Below are 22150 nucleotides of genomic sequence, written 5' to 3' on the forward strand. Positions count from 1 at the left end.
TGCAAAAGGAGAATTATCCTTCAGTATGTATGTCAAAAAAAATTTTCTTTCTTTGATGAAATACCATTCACTACCAAAAAAACTACCAGCTGCTCTGCAATAGCCAGATGACATGGCCAAGAACAAGTTCTTGGTAAGTTCTGTAAAAAAACTATTTTTATCTCTCCTTCCTTATCCCAACAGTATAGGCCTCAATGGAATCCAATGGGGGTCATATTCTGGAATATAATAATGCAAAAAAAAAAAAAAAAAAAAAAAAAAGAGAGAGAGAACCCAAAAGAAAAAAAAGAAAACAGACACACACAAAACCCGGTACCCAACATTTCAGGAGTCCTGATTGCTTGAAAAACTGTCAGGAAACCCACTGGTTTCAGTGCCATACTAAAAGGTCTGATGAAATACTCTGAACATAGCGGCAAGGGAAAAAAAAAACCGTGAAGGTAAGCAGTGTTGTCTGCGTGTTGAGAGGGGTGACAGGACCGTGATTGCAGTATGGCATCTAGTCGTGGGTTTTGCAAAATAATACGGGAGCTGGAAAGGGAATGGAAAAAACCCGCAAGGATTCCACAGCTTGTGAAAAACCACTCGGCACGCGAAGGCTGCGTTCCGGCGGAGGGAGGGCTGCCCGGTGACTCTGACCGAGGTGCAGCTGTCGGTAGCCCGCTGAAGAGCGGCTTGTTCTTTAGCCCTCCAAGAAGAGCAGCGATCGGGAGGTGAAGCTCGGCCCGCTCGGAGTGCGGGTGCCGCGCGCGGCGGGTGCGGGTGCCCACGCGGCTCCTCCCCGCCGCCAGCGCCGCGCGCCCCGCAGCGGGACCCGGCCCGGCCCGCGCGGCCTCTTATAGCCGGCGCGCGGCGGCCTTGCCCCACACCGGCACGCGGCGCTCCCGCAGCCAGGCGCGGCTGCCCGCACCCGCCGCCGTGGGACCCCGAACCGCGCCGCGCCGCCCATGGGACCCCGCCGCCCGCCTCTGCCCCTGCCGCCGCCGCTGCTGCTGCTGCTGCTGCTGCTGCTGCCGCCGGCCGGTGAGTACAGCCGCGGCGGGCGGCGCGCCGGGCTCAGCCCGGGCCTCGCGGGGCGCCCCGGGGCTGCGGCTGCCGGGGCCGCTCGCCCTTCCCAGGGCGGGACGGGGCTCGGCTGCGCCCGCGGCGGGCGGCGGGGGGAGAAGGGCGTTCGGAGAAGCGGTGGCGGCGAGCAAGCGCCTTCCCGCGCGGAGCGCCGGGCACAGCGGGGTGCAGCCGGGGCCGCCCGCCGACACGTGCGGCACGGCGGTGCGCCGGAGGCTCTCCCGCTACTTTTTTAAAGCTCACCAGTAACGTGCAAAATGTGTTAAAAAGCTCGGTATGTAGCATCAGGCTGCAGATCGCACTGTGATAACCAGCTTCGGACAAAGCCAAGTCACCCACCCGCACTCTGCTGCCGGGTGCTCAACAGTTCCCCGGCGCGACGGCTGCGGGGACCCCCAGCGGGGAGCCCCCGGCCGGGAGCCCCACGGGGCCTGCAACATCACAACCGGCTTGTGCTGAAAGAATGAGTCAGGCTTTATGAATAAGTTATGGGGCGAGAACGTAATTAAAGGACCCCTGCCTCATACCTGAGCATAGCTGACTGCTCACTTTGCAAGTATTCCTTTGTCTCCTACGTCCTATTTATTAAGCAGTATTAAAGACCAGTTGTCATGATCTGCAGTGCATTTCCTCACAGGTTTTTTTTAGCTATTCATCAGTTTAGGATCTGAACATACTCATTTCTTTCACACTTATGTCAAACTGTATTATCATCCCTCTTTGTCAGATAGGTAAGTGGGCTGACAAAAAAAGCATCCACTACTTTTAGGTTCCCGTGGTGACATGTTAGAACTCGATTTTACCTACCACTACTTAAATTATCTGGAACTTCCAACTATACAAAGCCTGGCTGTCGCTGGGTATTACAGTATCTCGGTACTCCAACCCAGGATATCCAGCAGGCTACGAGCACACTACTAGTAAACATGGATAGGCATTGTTTTAAAGTGATTAAACTAACCTCATACTGAACCTTTGTGACTGCTGTGAGGATAAAATCCAGTTTTTCAGATCAGCATTCAGCTGCCTTTTAATTAGGAGATTCTCATTTGTGATCTTGCACTTTTTTTTACACATTCCTGCACAGCCTGAAAATTCACCAAACCGAATCTTCCAAAAAGGAAGGACATGAGTCTTGATTCATTCTTGTAACAGATCTGTGCATAGAATGACGCAGGGTCGCAGGGGGGGTGGGCGGGGGGGTGGGCAGCGGGGAGGCAATCCCATAATTACAGACCATAAGGTAAGGTGCTTGCATAATGGGGCCAACTTAAGGTCCCCACCAAGCTTACTGCCCCAGTTCTACTTCCTGACCTCAGCATGCCCCTATTATTCCTTCTGCATTTTGATCATCCTCCAGACTTCACCATTTGCATGGCACAAACCTCAGCAAGAACGTTAAGGAAAGTAGTGGAAGACTCACTGCTGCTGCCAGCCTAGAGTGATCGTTACAGAGAGCCTGGCTTTGGTCCGATAGCTCTGAGTCAGACATCACAGTCACCCATTCTGTAGGCAGTGAGGTAGAAAGGCAATGTAATTTACCTGTTTCTCAATGCTTGGTCCACAGTATCAAAACAGGCAAATTGATGCTTTCAAAAAATTCATACGTGACCACAGTTTGTAGAGGTAAGCGCATCAGTAGCCTGGGCAACAAGATCTAGCAAAAAAGGCCGTTCCTGATGGCTTATGAAATGAGAGGGGGGGGGGAAAAATCTCAGGAAAAAAAGAAACTTCTATAAAGCATACAGTTCAAATGTTTCCACTTCTGGCCAGATCTTGGAGATACATCAGAAAGTCTGCTTATTCCCAAGTTTCAAGTTCTGAACTACAAGAGCACTATAACTGTACAACGGAAATAGCAGTATAGGAAATCTTACATGTATTTAACATCAAAAAATGTTTCTGAAGCCTCAGTTTCTGAAAGAATGGCTTAACATTTCTTTGAAAACCAACAAAACATCATAGACTGTATTAGATGCTAATGACTAATGTAGTTATGTATTATAATCATGCAAACCTATGCATCTCAAAAATAAATCTCTAGAAATAATTATTATGTTTGCATTGTGCCCACTGCAAAGAGTAAAGTGTTATGGGACCTGTGACCTCTCACAAAAAAATCTTGTTTCTAAAATGATTTTTTCCTCTACGCATATGGAAATGTAAGGGACTGGGTTTTTTAATAGTAAGCTATTCAGAAAACTAAGGGGAAAAAAAGGAGAGTAGGAAGGTATAGTGGAAAATATCTTTCAAAGACATAACAATGTACAGCATTTAACACAATCTGAACTCTTAAGAGCTCACACAGGCAGCAAAACAAGACAGCATGATGAAGTTCAAACTCTGCAAACATGGCAGGGCTCCAATTTGGGCAACAGGAATTACAGTCTTAGAATCAAGCATAACACCAACACAATGTGATTGCTTACTTTCTCTCAGGCTGTCTTTACTGTTCACTCAGTTTCAGTCTTCAGAAAACCACCTCACGGCTTTTGATCTCTCTGGCTTAGTCATCACCATCACAAAGACAACTGCTGCATAGATTTGTGTGGGTTTTTTTTCTTTTCCCCTCTGCTATTTCTTGGTGTCTGAAGTAGCCTTAGGATTGGTATGGTTTTAGTTTCCCTTCAACCTTTACTTTTAAAGCAGCTACATCACATCCAGTTGCGAGTTTCCTGATGAGCTATCCTCTTGGTTTTTTCCTCTCCCAAGTATCTGTCTTCAAAGTTTCCTTTCAAGAGTGACAACAGCTTAAACTTTTGACAAAGTTCCAATTCCTGTTATGCAATAAACACTGGAATTAAATATTACAAGAATATTAAAAGCCAAGACTAGACTCTAGACTATATTAAAATAACAAGACTAGACTCAAACTGCGTAACTGTAAATTATTTTTGTACACTTGTACTTATTTCCTGTGACCTCTAGATACAAAAGAATGTGGGTTTTATTTTTTTCATACCTATTATAAAGCAATGAAATTAAAATAAATGCAATCTAAAGCTTTTTTTTTTTTTAACCATTCTCACATACTACCGATTTTATTTCTTAATGAGATGATTTCATGAGGTGTTTAAATCCCTTTGTTTCACAAAATTATGAGTGCTGGAGGTCACCAGCATTCCACATAGTTCAAGTTACTCAGCTGTGCTGGGAACAATATTTTCCTGGCAGATCTTCCATTATCTCATTACAGTTAATCATATAATCTATTATAATAGATTATTCTATTAGTCTATTATAATAGATTACATGATTGCACAGATTATATACAAACTGTATAATCATACAGTTATTCTGTAGTAAACAAATATCAAAACAATGAGAAAGTCTATAAATATTTTTTCTGCTGTCTGTCTCTCCCACAGGTATTATCAGTTATTAAATCTTCATGTCTTCCCCAATCTGTATCTAGTACTGGGAGTTAAGGTTTATAAACTGTTCTCCTTATACCAAAATAAATCATTAGTCTAATTAGTAAGACAACTCTAATCAGCAGCATTCCACTAATTTGTTTTGTACTCATCCAGCTTCTTCAAAACTGCTGCAATTACCTTGGAGCCTGCGCTGTCCATTACTATTAAGGGTCTTCAATCCGTTAGCTCAGCCTGCAGGACGACATGAAACCCCCCAAAAAAGTCATCTGGTGTCTCAACATTTATCTGCTGCTCTGGACCTACTGTTTTAGTTCTGACACAGGATGGTTAAAATAAAGCTCCTAAATACAGTCTAATTCTGGGGAAAAAATGGTGAGAATCCCTTAAACAACAACAAAACTCAAACAAAATGAAACAGGAAAACATAAGCAACGGAAATTACTCCAAGCACCTGCCCATTTCCCTGCTATACACCCACCCTGCCACCCCCACCAGTTATTTGGCTCGTCTAAAAAGGAGGAAAACCAGAACCCCATCATAGAGGACATGCTTGTTCAAATGTAAAGCATTACATTCTACAAAATAACAAGGGCAAAATTGCATGTTATGATAAGGAAAAAATACTGCAATGGTTAGGGCATCTAATTTTAGCAGGTTAGTGGACCCAGACTGCAGAACACATGCTAGCTCTTGCCAGTTTCAAGACTGGAAATGACTGAGGTCTGCCACTGTATGCTGCCTTGCTGGGAGGAAACCACTGCAGTTATTCAGCATGCTGTTCACTACACATGGGGGTAAAAAGGGACTAGGTCAAGCAGTGTGGCCCCAAAGAAAAAAAAGAGGGAAAAAAAGAAAACTGTTATTTTCAAGTACTGACATTCATTATCAAAGTTTTTTTTTAAACATACTATTTTATATCTGCATGTTTGATTCAATAAAAAAATAAAGGTCTTCTTCCACAGTCTATAAAGGCGCTTTTGGGGAAGCCCATTTTAGAAATCGAAGAGGACTTCTTGAATTAGCTGGAGCCATTAGGTGTACTACAGGACGATCTCCTTTTGCCTACCTACGCTATGGATGCTACTGTGGTCTGGGAGGAAGAGGATGGCCCAAGGACAGAGTAGACTGGTAAGCATAACTGTTTATCTGAGTGATTAAGTGCTGAATGTATGCAGATGACAGAGTAAAAGGACAAAAATATGAATTAGGCCTATTTAACATCAGTAAGGGAACTGAGTATAAACACCTCAGACTGCTAAGAAACTCTGAAGCATTAAAATTGCGTTACCGTAGATCTACATGAGTCTTACTTGCCTTTAACTCAAACTCTCATTGCACTAATACTGGATTCACAGTCCAGCTGAGCTTCTTTGCTCTTGCTGTTTGGCCAAAAGCTGAAGATCTAAAGTCTTCTTGGAGAAGCTTTAAAGCCCAAACAGTCAAGCAATCCATAAAAGTAAAAATTTAAAAAATAAAATCACAATTCAAAAAATCTTTTGATTCTACTACCATCCATCCCATCGTATTAGTATTCAAAATAATACATAGAAAATTATGCAAAATTCAACCTATTAAAAAAAATGTTTGAATAAAGGGAATTATGAATTGTTACTAAAATAATTGTAAGACCTTTATATTTAGTACTAAACTTCAGCATATAGACTATTGTAAATTTAATTTATAATTGAACATTAGCTGCCAGGAAGATGATTTTCTGGTTACAGTAGTTAAATAAAAGTTTTATATTTTCAAGTTTATCATTATAATGATGCATTTCCCCACCATATGTGACATCTCAAGTTCTGACTTACCAGACAGATATATTGTAAATTAAAAGGAAAGCAAATGTCTGATACTCACATTTAAGGTAGAATATATAGAAAGTTGAAATCTGATTTTTTAATTTTTCTTTCCTAAAGATACTAGTCACGATTAGACCTAAAACTTCTAGAAACTTTGCCTACATATTTCAAGTTTTTGGCCAAGTAATCTGTTATTCTGAAGACAATTTGGTATAATGTAGTTGCGACTTAATGACTAGATACACATACAAAAAGAAGGGACTATTATTACTTCTGGTCATCCGTATACCTAAAGATAACGATGGAGAACCTGCAGTTTGACAGTCTTTCATTGTAGGCCATTTTTTTCGCTTTTGAAAGTCCACAGTAGCAAGAAGCTTCTTCACAAAACATGGTTAGCTATTTGTGGTCTGGGTTTTAAGAGCTACAGAATGTTAAGAACAAGCCAGAAGCGAGTATACTTACTCTACTGCATTTGAACAGAATGAAGAATTACTCCAACTGAATGTAGAGACAAAAATTCTTACCAAGTTTGATTTAAGTTTTGAGCTACATTGTGGGTTGTTTACATTCAGAATTATGCCTGAAAACTTAACTAATTGAAAATATAGAAATACTTAATCTGAATTAACACCATCTGTAATGGAGTTATTCAAATAATAGTTATTGCAATTTACATTTTTGCCTGCCGCTTATAAACTTTGGAAGACACAGTCACATATTGCTTTCATAAGATACAACACAAAATTCTTAAGCATCTATTTTTATTTAAAACACTTAAAAGAGGACTAAGGTAATGGTGACAATTTTTGTAAACACGTGAAGATAGACAGCACTATGGCAAAAGAAGCTGCATTTCCTAGTTTATTTACTTCAGCACTGCTACAAAGACTCACTAATATTTTTGTTTTGTTTTAATTTCTGTGTATTAAATGGATGTATTGAGCTACTTCACAGGTATGTGTTGTCCAACTGTTAGGTACTGCACGATCTTTAAGTGGCGATTTGAGTGGAATTACCGAGTAATTACTTAATAAGTGTAGAAAAAAAACAGTAATTGCAAGTGAGAGCTCACAGCATTAACTTTTTCTATTGCAGACACAAATTCCTCAGGCAATCTAAACACCATCTAAACATCATGTGCCTATTGTAATATGATGGTTTTAGGCTACCAGGAAGAAACCCAATGACTGAATGCAAAAAGCTCATGGATACAACCCTATTCTCCCACCAAGTCAATAAGGAAAGTTAGTTTGCAGCAAAAACATACAAGCTGTCTAATTTCAGGTCCTTGTTACCTCCCCCCTACTTGCTATTCTAGGCTTGCCATGACTCTACACCAGAAGAATAACTCTTAAGCATTAAAATACACCATTAATGGTTACCTGTAGTGTTCAGTTCCACAATGTGATAGCCTATGAATTTGTTGTCCCCATTATGACAAGAACAATATTGAAATCATCATTTTGGGCAATTTTCCAAATTTTCTCATGATACCGAGCAAAGATGTTTAGTTATATTATGGCACTGAACAGCACCCGTGCCTATTCATTACTGAACATTTCTCCTGCTTTCAGCTTTTTTGCCACCATGTTAGGACTTTGCTGTAACATGACATTTATGATGGCGTGCTATGGCTTAACAAATTTTCTTGTCCCCTCCCTGTCAGTAACCATTACAATAGCATCAGTAACTGGCAGAAAAGGACATAATTCATCATCTGACAGAATATCGTGTCATTTGATCTTTCTCTTGGAAGGGGCTAGGAGAGGCATACCCACATGAAAGTTTATTGTGTTTAAAACTGAGAATGCTTTGAAGATTCCTTTTATATTTATTTGTGAGGAAGTTCAACTAGATCAAAGTGTATCAGACATTTTCCTCAGCACTGATTACATGAAAGAGTAGTAATTTTTTCCCGGGTGATCTATTAAACCATTACCCTGTTTTGGTTCAGGCAACTGTTTGTACATTCATGTATGCTGACTTACTATTTCACAGCCTGTAGAAACATGCTGATAAAAACCATCCAGATTACATGACCATAAATCACCGCAGCATGAATTAAGGCAAGCCCATTTCTGTTACTCTTAGGTGCTGCTTTAACCATGACTGCTGCTATGGTAAGGCAGAACAAGCAGGGTGTCACCCAAAGACAGAAAGTTACCACTGGGGATGTGAAGACAATGCTGCTGTGTGTGGTGAGTGAACAGTTCCAGTTGGGCTGTTTTGGTGGTGGGTTTTGTTTTTTGGTGTTTTGGGTTTTTTTTTTTTACTTCTACTGATTGTCTCATTGACCTCATAGACATTTTCTTAATTAACTGTAAAATTCTTATTTTACCATCCTTCCTTTTGTGACTTCTTTGCTAGGGTACGCTGTGCCTCCAGAAAGCACAGCTGTGCCAACCGAATACAGTTTCCTGACCTACTGACATACATAAGCAAACAAAATTCTGATCTACAAGCTCCTTACCCTTTCAGAACACACACACACTTTTTACTCAGCATTTACATGTGTTGAGGAACCCATGTTATGCTACTCCCTAGAGGTCTCAAGCTGGAGAGCAACTACAAACAGGAGGCGAGAAAATTACAACTGTTTAAAAAGGATCCTTTTTATACTTAGCAGAAAATATTTCACACCATTTATAGGTTTATGATGGACAAGCTTTTGGCATACTTATCACTGATCGTTTGCACAGCCCACTGCTAGTGGCTGCAATTTATGAATGAATTCACAAATACAGTGTCAAGCACTGAGGTAATAAAGTATTTGATGAGTATGTTTATTTATGGAAGTAACATGTCCACAAGCCATAAAACGTTAATTTGAAAATATTTACATAATTGGTGTACAAGTTGCAATAAATGGCTGACCACATCCTGATAAATTTTGTTCGATTGCTCTGAAATATTAATGTAATATACTTGCCATGCTGTAGTATAAAAGAGAAAGACAAAGAGGTCTCAAAGAAACAAACAAAAAATGTTCAACAGGAAAATGCAGCATTTCTTTTACATTATTTGTTCACAACTCCCAAAGTTTCCAATTCACTTCAAAAACTTTCTGAAACTGTAACTTCTAACAAGCCCCCCAAATTTGCAGGCTTATTTTTCTTCTTGCTAAGTTTTGGGGTTTTTTTGTTTGGCTGGGGTTTGGTTTTTTTGTTTGTTTGTTTTGTGCACTGTTTGCTTTTTTTTGTTTTATTTTTAAATCAGGTGCTAGGTCAGTTACTTTGCATGTAATTTTATGCTACTACCTAGAATGCGAATCAGCTTGAGAATTGGTGGTTAATTGCACCACTAAAATGCAGACCCTTAAACAAGTTTGTGTACAACAAGTCTGAGTTTCTGACTACCATAGTTTAAAGGCAACACAGTAGGCCATTCAGAGAAAGCACAAAACCATCTCATTCTGTAACTCAATTTAGAATTTGCCTAACCTGAAATTAAAGTTTTTGACACCCATTTCCTTTCCTCCTTTTCATTCAACCTTATCTTTGCCCAAGTGTCCACCTCATGCAGACTCTCTACTTGCTAATTTTCTCTGCTCCAGAAGTACTAAGCATCTTCTCTCAAACTGTCGAACTACCAAGTTACAGTCCACCTATATTTGGCTGTAAAGGTTCTGCTCCTGTTCTAGTCCAGAAACTGAGAATATTTTTAAGTATTGGCCGACATAGTAGGATGTCATCAAGAAAGCTGAAAAAAATGTCCCTGATGTTCCATGGGGAAAATTAATTTTTGGGCAATAACAAAAGAAGGAATAGTTCTTGGTTTCGGTTTGGGGTGTTTTTTTTTTTTTTAATCCTGTCATGTTGTTTATGCTACTGACACTATTAAGTAGTTCTCAGGGTAGCTAGTTGCAGTGTCAACATATATACATTAAGAACACTTCCATTTCATAGCAGAAGTTTAGTTCATTCACAAAACTGAACACTTACTCTGCTCCTAGACAACTCTCAAGCAGAGATTCATCTAAGCTTTCAAAATGATAAGTACTCAGACAAAATATAATCAAGGATTCTTTAGTTTACAGACAGTTGCGGAGAGAAAAAACACACGTTTCTGGGTTGGCACAATAAAACCGAAATACGCTGCTGTAGAACAAAATGTTCGTGCCAAGAAGAAATGTTCATGCCAAGAAATCTGTTAAGTTACAAAACTACAATTAAAAAACCAAATATGGCCAGACAAGGATTTTATCGTACTTAAAACACACTTTACCTAACTTCTTACTGAATGCCTACATAAAAAATGGTGGGCAATTTAAGCTGAACATGGAACATCTTTACATCCCTTATTTCACATATATAATTTTAATGCTATGTCCTTTAGTAGATTAAAACATGGATGAAATGGAAAATGTCTTCCCAAACTCAAGTTTCACTAGAGCAACAGGGTGGGCAGGGGTGATTAGAGACCACTTTCTAAAGAGGAATCAAAATTCCTTTATTAAAGAACACTAAGAAGAGTATTTAAGTCTTTTTCCAATTGTTGTCTTTTTACCTGCCAAGATAGTTCTACCGATTATCAACTGTCACTAAACCAAACCATGCTTGTATATTCCCTGTCACTGAGATGTCCTAGCATGGAGCTCTGTCTAAAGAACACAAAAGAACTGCAAGTCTTACTAAAGCTCAGTGCAATTGCTATTGCATTTGAACCCTAAGAGCCATTTATATGGCAAATATGGAAATAAGGTAGCAATTCTTGGTATTCCATTTGGTATTTTTAATTACTTCAAACTAACATAAAAAGTTTACTGTGTTTTCTTTCAGAATCACTAGAAGACAAATGTCAAAAAATGGCATGTGAATGTGACCGCGAAGCTGCCAAATGTTTTTCTAAAGCTCCCTATCATACAAAATACCTTTTGTGGCCAGACTTTATGTGTGGTGAGATTCAGCCTTTATGTAGGTATTAGATACACAACATCTGTCTTTATGAAAACTCTGTATGTATTTAAATCTAGAATGACTTTTTTTTGCTGTTGTGGCTACAGAGACAACAAATGATTTTCCCCTTTCTCGGTCTTCCTTCCTGCTACCTTAGTTTCTCCACATCCCAGAAGGGCCAAAGTAAACATTTATTGTCTTTCTTACCTTCTACCATGGACTAAAAGCAAGTTTGTTACTTCTACGTAAGCTTGTATCGACTAAATAGCAATTCGAGTTTGTCAGCTTAACGAGCGACTCACTTAAAATTAATTTTGTTTATATTCAGTCACAGATTTTTCACATTCATAATATCATTCACTGTCAACTTTTCATCCCCCCTCCACTGGCTATAACATACAAATCAAACCTTTCCACTAACATTTACCTTAACATTTGTTAACTTTGAAGTGATTGGAAAAAATGCATAAAGTGACAGTGTCAGCAACAAATAACCCTCTCATCTATATTAAACACTTATTATGAAGCCTAATTTAGCTTTGTATATCATTCACCTTAAGTAGTCCTACCAGGTATTAAAAAATGTGTAATATTTTTTTTTCTAGTATTTACTTTTTAAATACAGTTTTCTAAGAAGTTGTTCGTTTGACACGGCTCAAACTCCTTACTCTATGTACACCCTGAGTTTCCTGTGGGCACAGGGAGAAGTTCTACCCTTAAAACTTCAGTTTTAAAAGTGCAAATGCAAACCATCACCAAGACAAATACATGAGAAAAGTAGCAGTCACTGGGGCCAAATGCCTTTCCCCTAAGTGTTTGATCTTGGACAGTATCAGTCTGCAGAGTTCAGAAGTGTATATACCTGATAAAGGTGCAAGGATGATTTTAGCTAGGGTCACTTCATAGTTTTTTGAAACCTTGTAGGAAGAGAAGTCAGTAACAGAAATTGCTGAGTAATACACTTTTTCATAACTGCTAATTTTAACAGTTTTAAGAACCAGAAGTGTTTTACTCTACTTTCACCCACCTCAACTTAAAGATGGCAGCGCTACAAAACAAGTCTGCACAACTCAAAGCTAATGACAGGCAGTTCAATATAAAAAAAAAAACCCAAACAACAAACCAAATCCCACTTCTAGGAAGGATGAAGATTTCAAAAGAGATCTTTAATTTTTAGAAAGGTTCATAGGCAAATTTAAAGTTCATAATAATGATACAAATAAAAAAAAAGCAAAACAATGTAGAACGCAAGGGGACAAAGCTCTTGGAAAAAATCTAACTTTTGCTTTGTCAAAAAACATACACTAACAAACAGCAATCCTGTTTACACAAAACTTTACAGTCAATATTCTTGCACAAGTCTAGATACAGGTATTATATTGCAGTAAGATGTAATTACAGTGTCAGGTCGCGTTTCCAAAATAACCCTTTTTAAGAGATAATCCTGAATTTAAGAATTAGCAACAGACTTCAAGAGGGAGCATTAGAGAAACTATTGATGAAGTCTCACTGATCTGAAAAAAATTTTTTTTCAATGGCAATCACCACATTTTCCACACAACAAGAAAACTCAAGCAGTCTTTGCCTTCAACAGCAGGAATTTTAGAACAAACTCTACTGTGAGACTGCATATTTGACAGTCACAACTTTGTATGTAAAGCAGACTGAAAACACTGAAGTACTTTCAGTATCATCCTATCCAATAAGAGCTTTCCTTTGGCAAACTTAAGCTGAGGAATACATTCCTGGTATGAAATGCTAAGTTAAAAAAAAAAAGAAATTAAAAAAAATCATTGTAGCTCTTCAGAAGACACTGATTTTAAGGCAGGCTCGGTATGAAATGCTAAGTTAAAAAAAAAAAGCCAAACAAAAACCAAACAATCATTGTAGCTCTTCAGAAGACACTGATTTTAAGGCAGGCTTGAAAATAACCAGAATGGTCAAGACATAATAGAGAAGTTTGATCAAAAATAGGGTGACACGACTGCGTAAGTTTTACATAGCTAAATCTGAACTGTAATTTTTCTGGATTTTTTTCAATAGAAAATTCCTTTCAGATAATAAAAGCCCACCCTCGAATCTAGAATCAGCTGGTTTAAGAGTAACTTACCTTAAGGCTTTTTTGTATGCTTAAGTTAACATAATCCACCACTTTCACTGCCACATATATTAAGAAGAAAAGCAATATTTATTTCAAGTGTCCATCTTTAGAAGCTAAACAGCTCCAAAGTTCCAATGCCAGTCACTGCACTTGTGTCTCCAGACGCCTTACTTCTTTAACCACAAGATCAATGTTTATAATTGGGTTAAAGTACAAGGCCCAGTAAAACAAACAATTGCAGACAAACTGAGGAATAAAAGGCCAAAAGATGGCAATAAAAAGACCCTGTGTTGAGACTTTCCAGAAATGTCTCCACATTCTGTGAGGAATAGTCCTGTGAAAAGGAAAGGGAGAGGCTTAGAGGAAATTTCTGTTTTGTTTTTACCCGTTCTAAGAAAAGCTAATATGTGCTGCAGCCTCAAATTATTTAGCCCTTACACTCAGGTACCTGTAAAACATCATTTTACACTCCAGAAAAACCTTCTTAAAATACAGTAATACTAGATTTTATACGAGGAAGCATTAAATCAATTTATTCAGACCACAAAGCACAGCGAATTAAAGTGGCCAAATTCCACATTTGTCATGCACACCGTTCTCTTTTGAACACGTTCTGCCCCCTAGCGGCTGGCAGAGAAAGGGAAGACCCAGTATACACCAAAACAAGAACATCTATGCAAGGTCTAAAACCCATAAATAAAAGATCACAGCAATTAGGAAACAATATGCTTGACTAAAGGCTAAAGCAGTAACTGAAATCTAATTTTTATGACCTATCAGAAATAATACCAGTGTAACCGAACTTATTTATGATCCTGAAGAGTCATTCTTTAATAGCTATATCATAAGCATCACATGACAAAATTATTATGTATTTAGTTCTCAGCTGACAGATAATACCAGTTACCATAAAACGCAATTCTCAAGGTAAGAGTTAATATTTACTCAATGGTTAAGAACATGATTACCATTACTGCGTTTGCTACATCTGGTCAGTAAAACCAGCTGTGAGAAACCCTTTGAAGTATTCACAGAAACAAAGATATTCAAGAGTGAGTACCATTATATGTGCGAATTCAGATTCACACTATTAACCTCAGAGTTGTTGTTAGACACCGAAACTTCAGTAAGCAACTGTGAAATTGTAAGACCGTTACTTTCTATTTATAAGGCTGTGTACTTCCTACACTCAACAAGCTCAGTAAGACTTACTTCAATTCTCTTCTTGACCAGAGCCTCCAAAAGGAGAATAACTCCAGAACAGAAAGCAACATGGCATTTACAATTATAAATCTTGATGTCCAGTAGTGCACATCCAGCCAATCCCAAGCAAATTCAGCTACCAACTGGTATGGCAAAAATAAATACTTTACAATGAATTCTCTCCACTGTTTCCAAGAAGGATCTTTAAGGTCCTGTAGATTAGGATAAAAAGACTGTTAACCAATTTCCTATTAACACACACAATACTGGCTTATTTCCACTACTTTTTTATTGAAAAATTGTTTTTTTCAAACACTGAAAATACTAATGTATCCTTATTCTACTTTCTGGTAGATAATACTATAACACAGTAATTTCCATAAATTAGAATAAAACATCACAGCCAGCCAGACCTTATAATGCCATTTGTTAAAATACAGGTATTTTGGGTGAACAGCCTTCCTATAATCACGCAAATGTGAAAAAAAATTAGTTTTGCAGATTTAAAGTCTTAAAAAACTTAAATCAATCTTATTAAAGGTAATGGTCACTAACACCAGTGATCACATACAATAAAAAATCAAGGAACTACTTACTTTGTAGTACTTTTTTTTTTTTTTTGAGAGTTGCATTGTGAAGAGATGAAATGGTGAATAATTACATCATGTGTTTTTATTATGCTGCTAGTCTTAAAAATGCTTGTAACTAAAGCAAGTAACATATTTCATGTTTTGAGCACTTACTAGTAGTTTTGTGACAGTATCTTCATACTTGTCTTCTTGCGTAGGACAGATTGCATGGATGAAAGGTAGGAAAGCTTCTGCATAATCAAACAAATATAGGTATAACATACTGAGTCTTGGAGAACCCTTCAGTGCATACAGAAGAAAGAGTGATTTTCCTGGATTTACCGCCTGAAAGGTATCAAATTATCAAGGTTCAAAAAAAGAAAAAATAAAATGAAAGGGACATGGCAGTTCCTAGATTTTTCTGGCAATCATTCTTCAAAGGATTCTTTTTCAAATACAACAGTTCATTAAACTGAGTATTGTTTATAAGGGATACTACCTTAATACTCATTCTGGCTTTAAGAGAGTTTTCTTTTAAAGATATTATTTCAAAAATACTTAATATACGTGATAGACTTTATATAAAATTTACCTTATATTCCCAAAGGTTCTGTGGTGGTTTAACACCTAAAGTTTTCACACATTCCAGTTCTGCCATAATAGCTTTTCTATGGTTACTGTTCTCTATACTGTAAGGCTCTTTCATGAAATCATCCTCAGTCAATGTTAGGAGGAGTCTACAAAAGCACAAGAATTCAGAAGGTAAACAGTGCCTCTTCACCCAAACGCTATGACTAACAAATTAGCAATACACACTGAAGCAATTACTGATAGAAGTTACCATCTTTTGGATTATAAAATCAGAATGGTTTGGGTTAGAAGGGACCTTAAAAGATCATAGTTACATTTGAATGTTCTGAATCAACTGCATCTTAGAGCCTGGGTTTTAAATACTCATCAAGTTTTCTCTTGCCTGCTTTCAGCATGCAGATTTATCAGCCTGTTGGCTATTATTGAACACAGTTCTTCAGTACTTAACAGATCTAGCTGGTCTCCTGAAATCAGACCTAAAGCTCTTGGGTGGAATGCAACAATGCATATAGTACATACATATTTTCACAAGAAATAAAACGTGGGAGGGCTGGATCATACATCAGTAGAATTTTACTTTCAATATAATTTCAGTCTGCATTGTCAGCATATTAAAAAGTTATTAGAAAATTTTCAGTTAGCTTGTTTAGCATCTACTACTAAAGTTTACAACTACAAGTGTTAAAACTTCTCCTGAATTTCATTGTGATACACCAACAGAGTATTCCCACAATCTATGGAATAAAGTACAGTCATTTCACAATATATTGTCCCTAATGAAAGCTATCAAGTAGCCCAATTACATGACAGCTGTTCCTGATAATGAGGCCTCTCACCTTCCATTCACTTTCTCCAGTAAAAATCTTTCTTTATAATGGGAAGCCCATGGGCCCAACTGCTCTAGCCAAAGTATCACTTCGTCAGCAGTCCATTTAGCAACAGGCTTGTTGACAAGATGATCTTCTTCAAATTCTCTGCTACTCCAGTGATATCCAAGTAGAACTACCTATAGGTAGATTAAAACAAAAAAGAAAACAAAATCTTTTGTCTGCAAAGTAAATATATTAATGATGCAAATAAACAGGCATTAAGGGGCTTGACATACAGAATCTTCCATTCTATAGATCCTAGAATATTCAGGTTCTAAGACAGTATCTTGAAGTTTTACCCAATTTGTCTAACTTCCATTTGCTGTATATTGCAATTGTAGCTCCTGACAGACAACTCTGAATGCTACCTTATTTAGTCTGCTCAGCTTAAGTCTTTTCTGAGCAAATGACCATTTTTATGTGCACGTAATTTTTAAGTATATTTGATTGCATGCTTACTCTTAATGAAGTAAATATGGAAAATCATCCAGACGGAACTTACTGCTACACAAGTTAAAGCTGTTAGAACGCCTGAGAAAAACCCTCCTCCTCGAGGATTAATTCTTCCTGTGTTCGAAACTGTAGGGATCTGGTCATTCCCGTATTTTTGGAAGGTTGCTAAGCTGCGTGCTACATCACTGTTTTGTTGAATATCTTCTTTTCTTTGTTCAATGGCATCAGAAAATAGCTTTTCAATAACATCCCTAATGGGAAAAATATTTGTCACTGTACTGTAATCACTGAGGCTTAACATTCAGAAAAGGGACTAATTTTTGGATTTTTGTTTTTCAGCCTCTACTAAAGACTGCCATCTTTGAAAGCAAGAAAACAGTAGTTATTAATACTTAGTAAAGTTAAACTTCTATCAATTACTTCCAAACAACATTCTCCTTAGTTTCTAAAGATAGAGGAAGTTAAAATATCACATAAAGAAAAATTAAATTATTATTTCTTATATAAAACTAGAATTGTATGTGCTACTGGAAAGCTTTCACTATTCAAAAATGCTAAGCAAAAGACAACATAAAAGCCTGCCAACAATCCTACCATCTATTTATTAAAATATTATTAACCTAAGATAAAAGTATTACAAGAGCTTGTGGTAATTCAGGACAGCAAATTGGTATTTCCAGCTTCATTCTGCAATAAAATCACATTTCTTCTTATAAATAATTCTTATTACAGAACTAATTACACAATTATCAAAGATCATTCTAACCTGGAATTATTAGAAAACAACCAGCTGTATTAAAAGATGCAAGTGTCTCAATACTAAAAAAGGATCCCTCCTCTCCATCCCCCAAACATTCAAAGGGACCCCCCCCAAACCCCAAAATAAAGCCAATTAACGCACCCCTTAGTTCCATGTCGAAAAATGTGTTTGAACAGTTCAGTACAAGTGCAGAACATGAAGGACTTCAGGATTTAAATGTCCTCTCCACAGTTCAGATTACCAATAAACTACGAAGATATGCAGCAAACTCAAGAAACCAGACAACTAATTGTGTTTATTTTAGAAATCCAACAATGGCATAGTACACTCACCTGAGGAGGATGTTGACTTTGGGGAATCCTTTCCATTTTTCTCTGCATTCGGGGCATTCATTCTTCTTGGATGACACCCACCACAAGGCTAGGCAATGTCTACAGAAACTATGCCCACAGTTCAGGGTGGTGGGATCGACCAGAATGTCATAACAGCAGTGGCAAAGGAACTCACTAACTGATATCTGCCGACCCATCTTGGGAGTAGCACGTGTTTCAACATTTGCCCTTTCTGTTTCACCTTGTAATGTCTCATCTTCTTCCATTTTCTTTTATGCCTTAGGCAAACAGAAAGCTCTTAGATCCTCAAATGTGGTAAGGCATTACTTCTGCAAAGCAACAAGATAAACCTCGTTAAGAAAAAAGTTACTATAGAAGTTCAGAATAGCAAGCAGTATAGTTTATTATTGTAATTCTTTTGTCACTGGGATAGTTTTAAACTAACTTAGCTCTCCCCAACATGAAACATGATCTATTTTTTCAACACCATATTCATTGCAAACTACAATCAGAGCCAGATTATAGATGTAAACAGCTGAGTTCAGTCTCCCTATATTTTTTCTTGTGTTAAGCAACACATGAAACAAAAACCCCACTATGATTCAGGTAACTTTTGACAGTATCTTTAACCAAGATTTTAGTAAAACACACCAATCAAAAGAAGCATCATCAGAGAATACAAAAATAAAACACCAGTATAATGTAATGACTGAATTTTTGTCACTATTCTTTCCAATAATATGGAATAAAACAAAGTTCAATGCTAGACATTGCGGAGCCATGCTGGGAAAAAAAAAATACTAATTTTGATCCACAAAGTCATCCGCTTCAGAATTATAAGGGACTGATCTGGACTGATCTGCTTGCCATCAGGGAAGGACTGAACTCCGTATTAACTTCACTGGTGATTACTCTTTGCTAGTATTTCAGAAAATGCACAGATTCTGAGAAGAGTTTCAGATTGTTCCAAACTTACAAAACTATAAACTTTTTTGCTTAATGTTCCTAATGTATTCTCTCAGATGGCTGTATCTAGTTTCTTGAGAAAAACACTGATCCAGATCACTTAACACTTATGATATGTTAGACGCTATCAAAACATAGACGATTTTCTCCTCAAGGACTCCACACCAAAATACACTTCCACTCTCCACCATGTGGCTCCTGTTTACTACTCGGTTACCACCTTTCCATCCAGATCAAGCACAAAGGGGTGAGCATGCCAGTGGGTAAAGACTAAAAAATTATTAACAAAAAAATACAAGCAGTGTAGAAATACAAAGCAATAGTGCAACTAGGACCCTAGGACTGCTCACAAGCATTCAAAGCAAAGACTGTCGGCGCTTTAAAAGACAAACCTGAAACATCACTTACAACACAACTAAACCCGAGGGTTTGCCCCTAACAACATTCTTCTCGTTTTCCTGGAAGAAAAAGGCAACAGGATTTCCGCAGGTGCAAAAATGTTTCGCCACTCTGTGCCCCAGGTGGGAGCAGGGTCAAAAGCCGAAAGCTTACTCGCCGCTCCCCTGCCGCCTCCTTCCCCCCAGGGTGCTCCCCCGCCGCTGCCACAACGCCGGCACCGGCGGCTCGGGCCCGCCGCGCCGTGACAGCCCTTCCCCCGCCCCGCCAGACCGGGCCCACCGCGGCGGTGTCAGCAGCGTGCCCGCGCCCGGCAGCACGCACAGGCCGAGGCTCCACAGCGGCCCGGCCGGTCCCGGCCCCGGCCCAGCTGGCGGAGGCAGGACTCGGGGCCGCGCACCGCCCCGCCCGCCGCGGCCTCCCCCGCGGGACGCGCCGGGCCCTAGGGCCGCCGGGGGGTGGCGCTGCGGCCGCGGCTCTGCCCGCCGCCTGCCGGGGGGCGCGGGGGGACACGGCCGCGGCTGCCGGCGCCTCCCCCCGCCCGGGCTGCGGCGGGCTCCGGCACGGGCGGTGCGCTCTAGCAGGGGTCACCGCTGGTCTCCCTTCTGCTGAGAAGCAGAGCAAGCTCATCGACGCGGTCTGTTCGAGCGGAGCCCATTTCTCTTTTATCTTCAAGCGTCGTAATTCAAAGCTCTAAAAACCACCGGGCAGGAACACGACTGCACTCACGTTTTGCTTAATCCGCTCATTTCCATATTTGTGAGAACTGAGCTATGTTTGCTGAACGTAAGTCTACACACCCAGGTAATCCTCCTTCACAGAAACTGCGTTCAAGGTTTATTTTGCAAGTGAAGATCTAGAGGTCTAATCTGAGAAGTAAACCCGACTTTTAGATGCTAGTCTGACTGTAATGCTAACGCATACTGCCCCAGACTGGCTCACACAAAGACTATTTCTACCACATGAGAGCACAGCTATGTAAACACACAATCACAATTATTTGTACCAGCCTCTGTTCCCTTACTGCATCTCTTTCTGACTAGAGTCCAAAGAAAATCAAGTGCTTTTCTTAAAGAACTGTTGAGATTAATTTTTCACTGTATAACACAGTGATGTTTTCTTATATTTTGTTCTTGTTCCACTTTGATAAAATCTACAAGTCCAGTTCAAATGACATTTGAGATACCAAAACAAAATAATTAACTTTTTAATTAGCCTATTTCAATAAAGAAAATAATAGTCTCTCATAGTTTGCTCTCCCATATCCAGATCTCTGCAGAGGACAATTATTATTGGGCTGACACATATATAGCTCTGGTTTTGCTTTAGAGCTACCCTAATCAAATTCCTTATGGGAAAGAAAAACACCTAACTGAAAAGTCTGTCAACTGTTTGAGCAATGATCCAATATCTGTATACCAAACTTCCATATTTAGTTGTTTTACTTAACAGTTATTGCTTCTTTGCTCACATGTGGAGCTCTGCCAGCAAGACTGCAGTATTATCACTCAAATCCATTTTGTGACAAGATCCAGTTCTGGCCTTCTTTAAAGTAATACATTAACGGTGCTAGGCAAATTTCCTACTGACATGGAATAAACAGGCATTTATGCTCAAGTGTACATGCCGTTTCAAGATAGTTTTTTAAAACACAAAATTCTAGCTATAAATGGTTCAGGGATCATAGGAATGATAATGGATACCAAAGCAGTTTTCAGCTTTAGTCAAATTAAAACTCCACCAGTAGCACAGAAGTGCGGACAAGCCGTTAGATCTGTACAACCTAGCTTCCAAGGCTGATTTTATGAAAAGATCTACCAACCAGCTCATATTTATTTGTAGCTTTAATTAATATTTGAAGTCCTAATAGGCAAATCCTTAAACTACCCTAGCATGAAAGTACTAAACCTCTTCTAGATCAGAGGAAGTTCATCTAGATCTAACCTTAGCACAAGTGAGGTGAAAAGGTGGCTCGGAATATTCAGGCTTTGTTCTTGAACCTGCATACTGCCCTTGCCCACAGCTACTGCTTTCTGCTATTGTGCAGACACCTTCTGTGTCAGGTGTTTCCTTCCACCGCACAGGTGTGGCGACATGATGCATGGCCTTGAGCTTTGTTTATGGTTATTCTGCAATGACGTGTGAAACTTTTACCATTTTAACAAGAAGACAAATGCTTCTTCCGTAATACTTTCAAGCCTACCAGTTCCTCTGGGCTTTTCATCGTTAAGGCATAATCTCCAGTAGCGCCCTGCTACCCTCCTGTTGTCTCCTCAGCAAATTCCCATCCCTTCTTCCTTGCTGGTGCTAGTTTAGCCTTTCCCATCTGAAAGGCAAATACCGTGTTTTCCAAAATCTGTGGCATTTAAAAACATCCCACAGGAAAGCAACTGTTTTAGGCGTGCCGCTGGCGGGCTCGTTGCAGCTTTTCCGCCTAGCCGCGGCTGGCAGGGCTGCCTTCCCCCGCCGTTACGTGACGTGACGTGACGGGGCGGGCAGGTGAGGGGCACTTTTCAGGGCTAGCGGCCCCTACAGCACCGGGTCTCCTGCCGCGCACACACAGGCAACCCGACCTCCCCTCCAGCAGCGACAATGGCGCCGGCGCGCCCGCACGGCGGGCCCAAGGCCGCCCTCAGGCCGCCGACAGCCACCGCACCCCCAGACACCACCCCGGAAGAAAATGGCGGCCGCCCCACCCGGCGCTCACGTGGGCGCTTACGTGCAGCGGGGCGGTTTCCGGAAGCGCGCGGCGGCGGCGGCGGCGGCGG

General features: G+C 39.7%; 2 protein-coding genes and 1 long non-coding RNA gene across 6 annotated transcripts; 1 reads left to right on the forward strand and 2 right to left on the reverse strand.

Moving 5' to 3' along the window:
* The first annotated feature begins 666 nt into the window (after positions 1 to 666).
* On the forward strand, positions 667 to 12372 carry PLA2G10 (phospholipase A2 group X). Its single transcript, XM_037385228.1, has 4 exons — positions 667 to 1023; positions 5405 to 5570; positions 8339 to 8445; positions 11026 to 12372. The coding sequence occupies exons 1-4, from the start codon at positions 948 to 950 to the stop codon at positions 11169 to 11171; spliced, it is 495 nt and encodes a 164-aa protein (XP_037241125.1). The 5' UTR covers positions 667 to 947; the 3' UTR covers positions 11172 to 12372.
* Positions 3300 to 5398, reverse strand: LOC119146886. 2 transcript variants are annotated; one of them, XR_005103877.1, is made up of 2 exons: positions 4620 to 5398; positions 3300 to 3842 (listed from the first exon to the last, which is right to left on the reverse strand). It is a non-coding gene; the product is annotated as an uncharacterized LOC119146886 (long non-coding RNA). The 2 variants fall into 2 exon arrangements; XR_005103876.1 differs by having other exon boundaries at positions 3300 to 3859.
* Positions 12288 to 22021, reverse strand: BFAR (bifunctional apoptosis regulator). Of its 3 annotated transcripts, XM_037385225.1 has the most exons (9): positions 19539 to 19736; positions 19395 to 19444; positions 18021 to 18349; positions 16978 to 17179; positions 16443 to 16612; positions 15608 to 15752; positions 15190 to 15360; positions 14456 to 14658; positions 12288 to 13577 (listed from the first exon to the last, which is right to left on the reverse strand). In XM_037385225.1, the coding sequence occupies exons 3-9, from the start codon at positions 18284 to 18286 to the stop codon at positions 13385 to 13387; spliced, it is 1350 nt and encodes a 449-aa protein (XP_037241122.1). In that variant the 5' UTR covers positions 18287 to 18349; positions 19395 to 19444; positions 19539 to 19736; the 3' UTR covers positions 12288 to 13384. The 3 variants fall into 3 exon arrangements, with proteins under 3 accessions (XP_037241122.1, XP_037241124.1, XP_037241123.1); XM_037385227.1 differs by lacking the exons at positions 19395 to 19444; positions 19539 to 19736 and adding an exon at positions 21956 to 22021; XM_037385226.1 differs by lacking the exons at positions 19395 to 19444; positions 19539 to 19736 and adding an exon at positions 21586 to 21941.
* Positions 22022 to 22150: the final 129 nt, after the last annotated feature.

The sequence above is a fragment of the Falco rusticolus genome, chromosome 4, assembly GCF_015220075.1.
Source record: "Falco rusticolus isolate bFalRus1 chromosome 4, bFalRus1.pri, whole genome shotgun sequence".
NCBI classification, from domain to species: Eukaryota; Metazoa; Chordata; class Aves; order Falconiformes; family Falconidae; genus Falco; species Falco rusticolus.

Bases quoted from the DNA above. Each gene is read 5' to 3' on its own strand.
- BFAR (XM_037385227.1), bottom strand. From the start codon at position 18,286: ATGGAAGAAGATGAGACATTACAAGGTGAAACAGAAAGGGCAAATGTT. The intron at 17,180-18,020 runs GTGAGTGTACTA...TTTTCCCATTAG, and splicing joins AAAGTCAACATCCTCCTCAG to GGATGTTATTGAAAAGCTAT. The intron at 16,613-16,977 runs GTAAGTTCCGTC...ATCTACCTATAG, and splicing joins CAGCTTTAACTTGTGTAGCA to GTAGTTCTACTTGGATATCA.
- PLA2G10 (XM_037385228.1), top strand. From the start codon at position 948: ATGGGACCCCGCCGCCCGCCTCTGCCCCTGCCGCCGCCGCTGCTGCTG. The intron at 1,024-5,404 runs GTGAGTACAGCC...CTTCTTCCACAG, and splicing joins GCTGCTGCTGCCGCCGGCCG to TCTATAAAGGCGCTTTTGGG. The intron at 8,446-11,025 runs GTGAGTGAACAG...GTTTTCTTTCAG, and splicing joins AGACAATGCTGCTGTGTGTG to AATCACTAGAAGACAAATGT.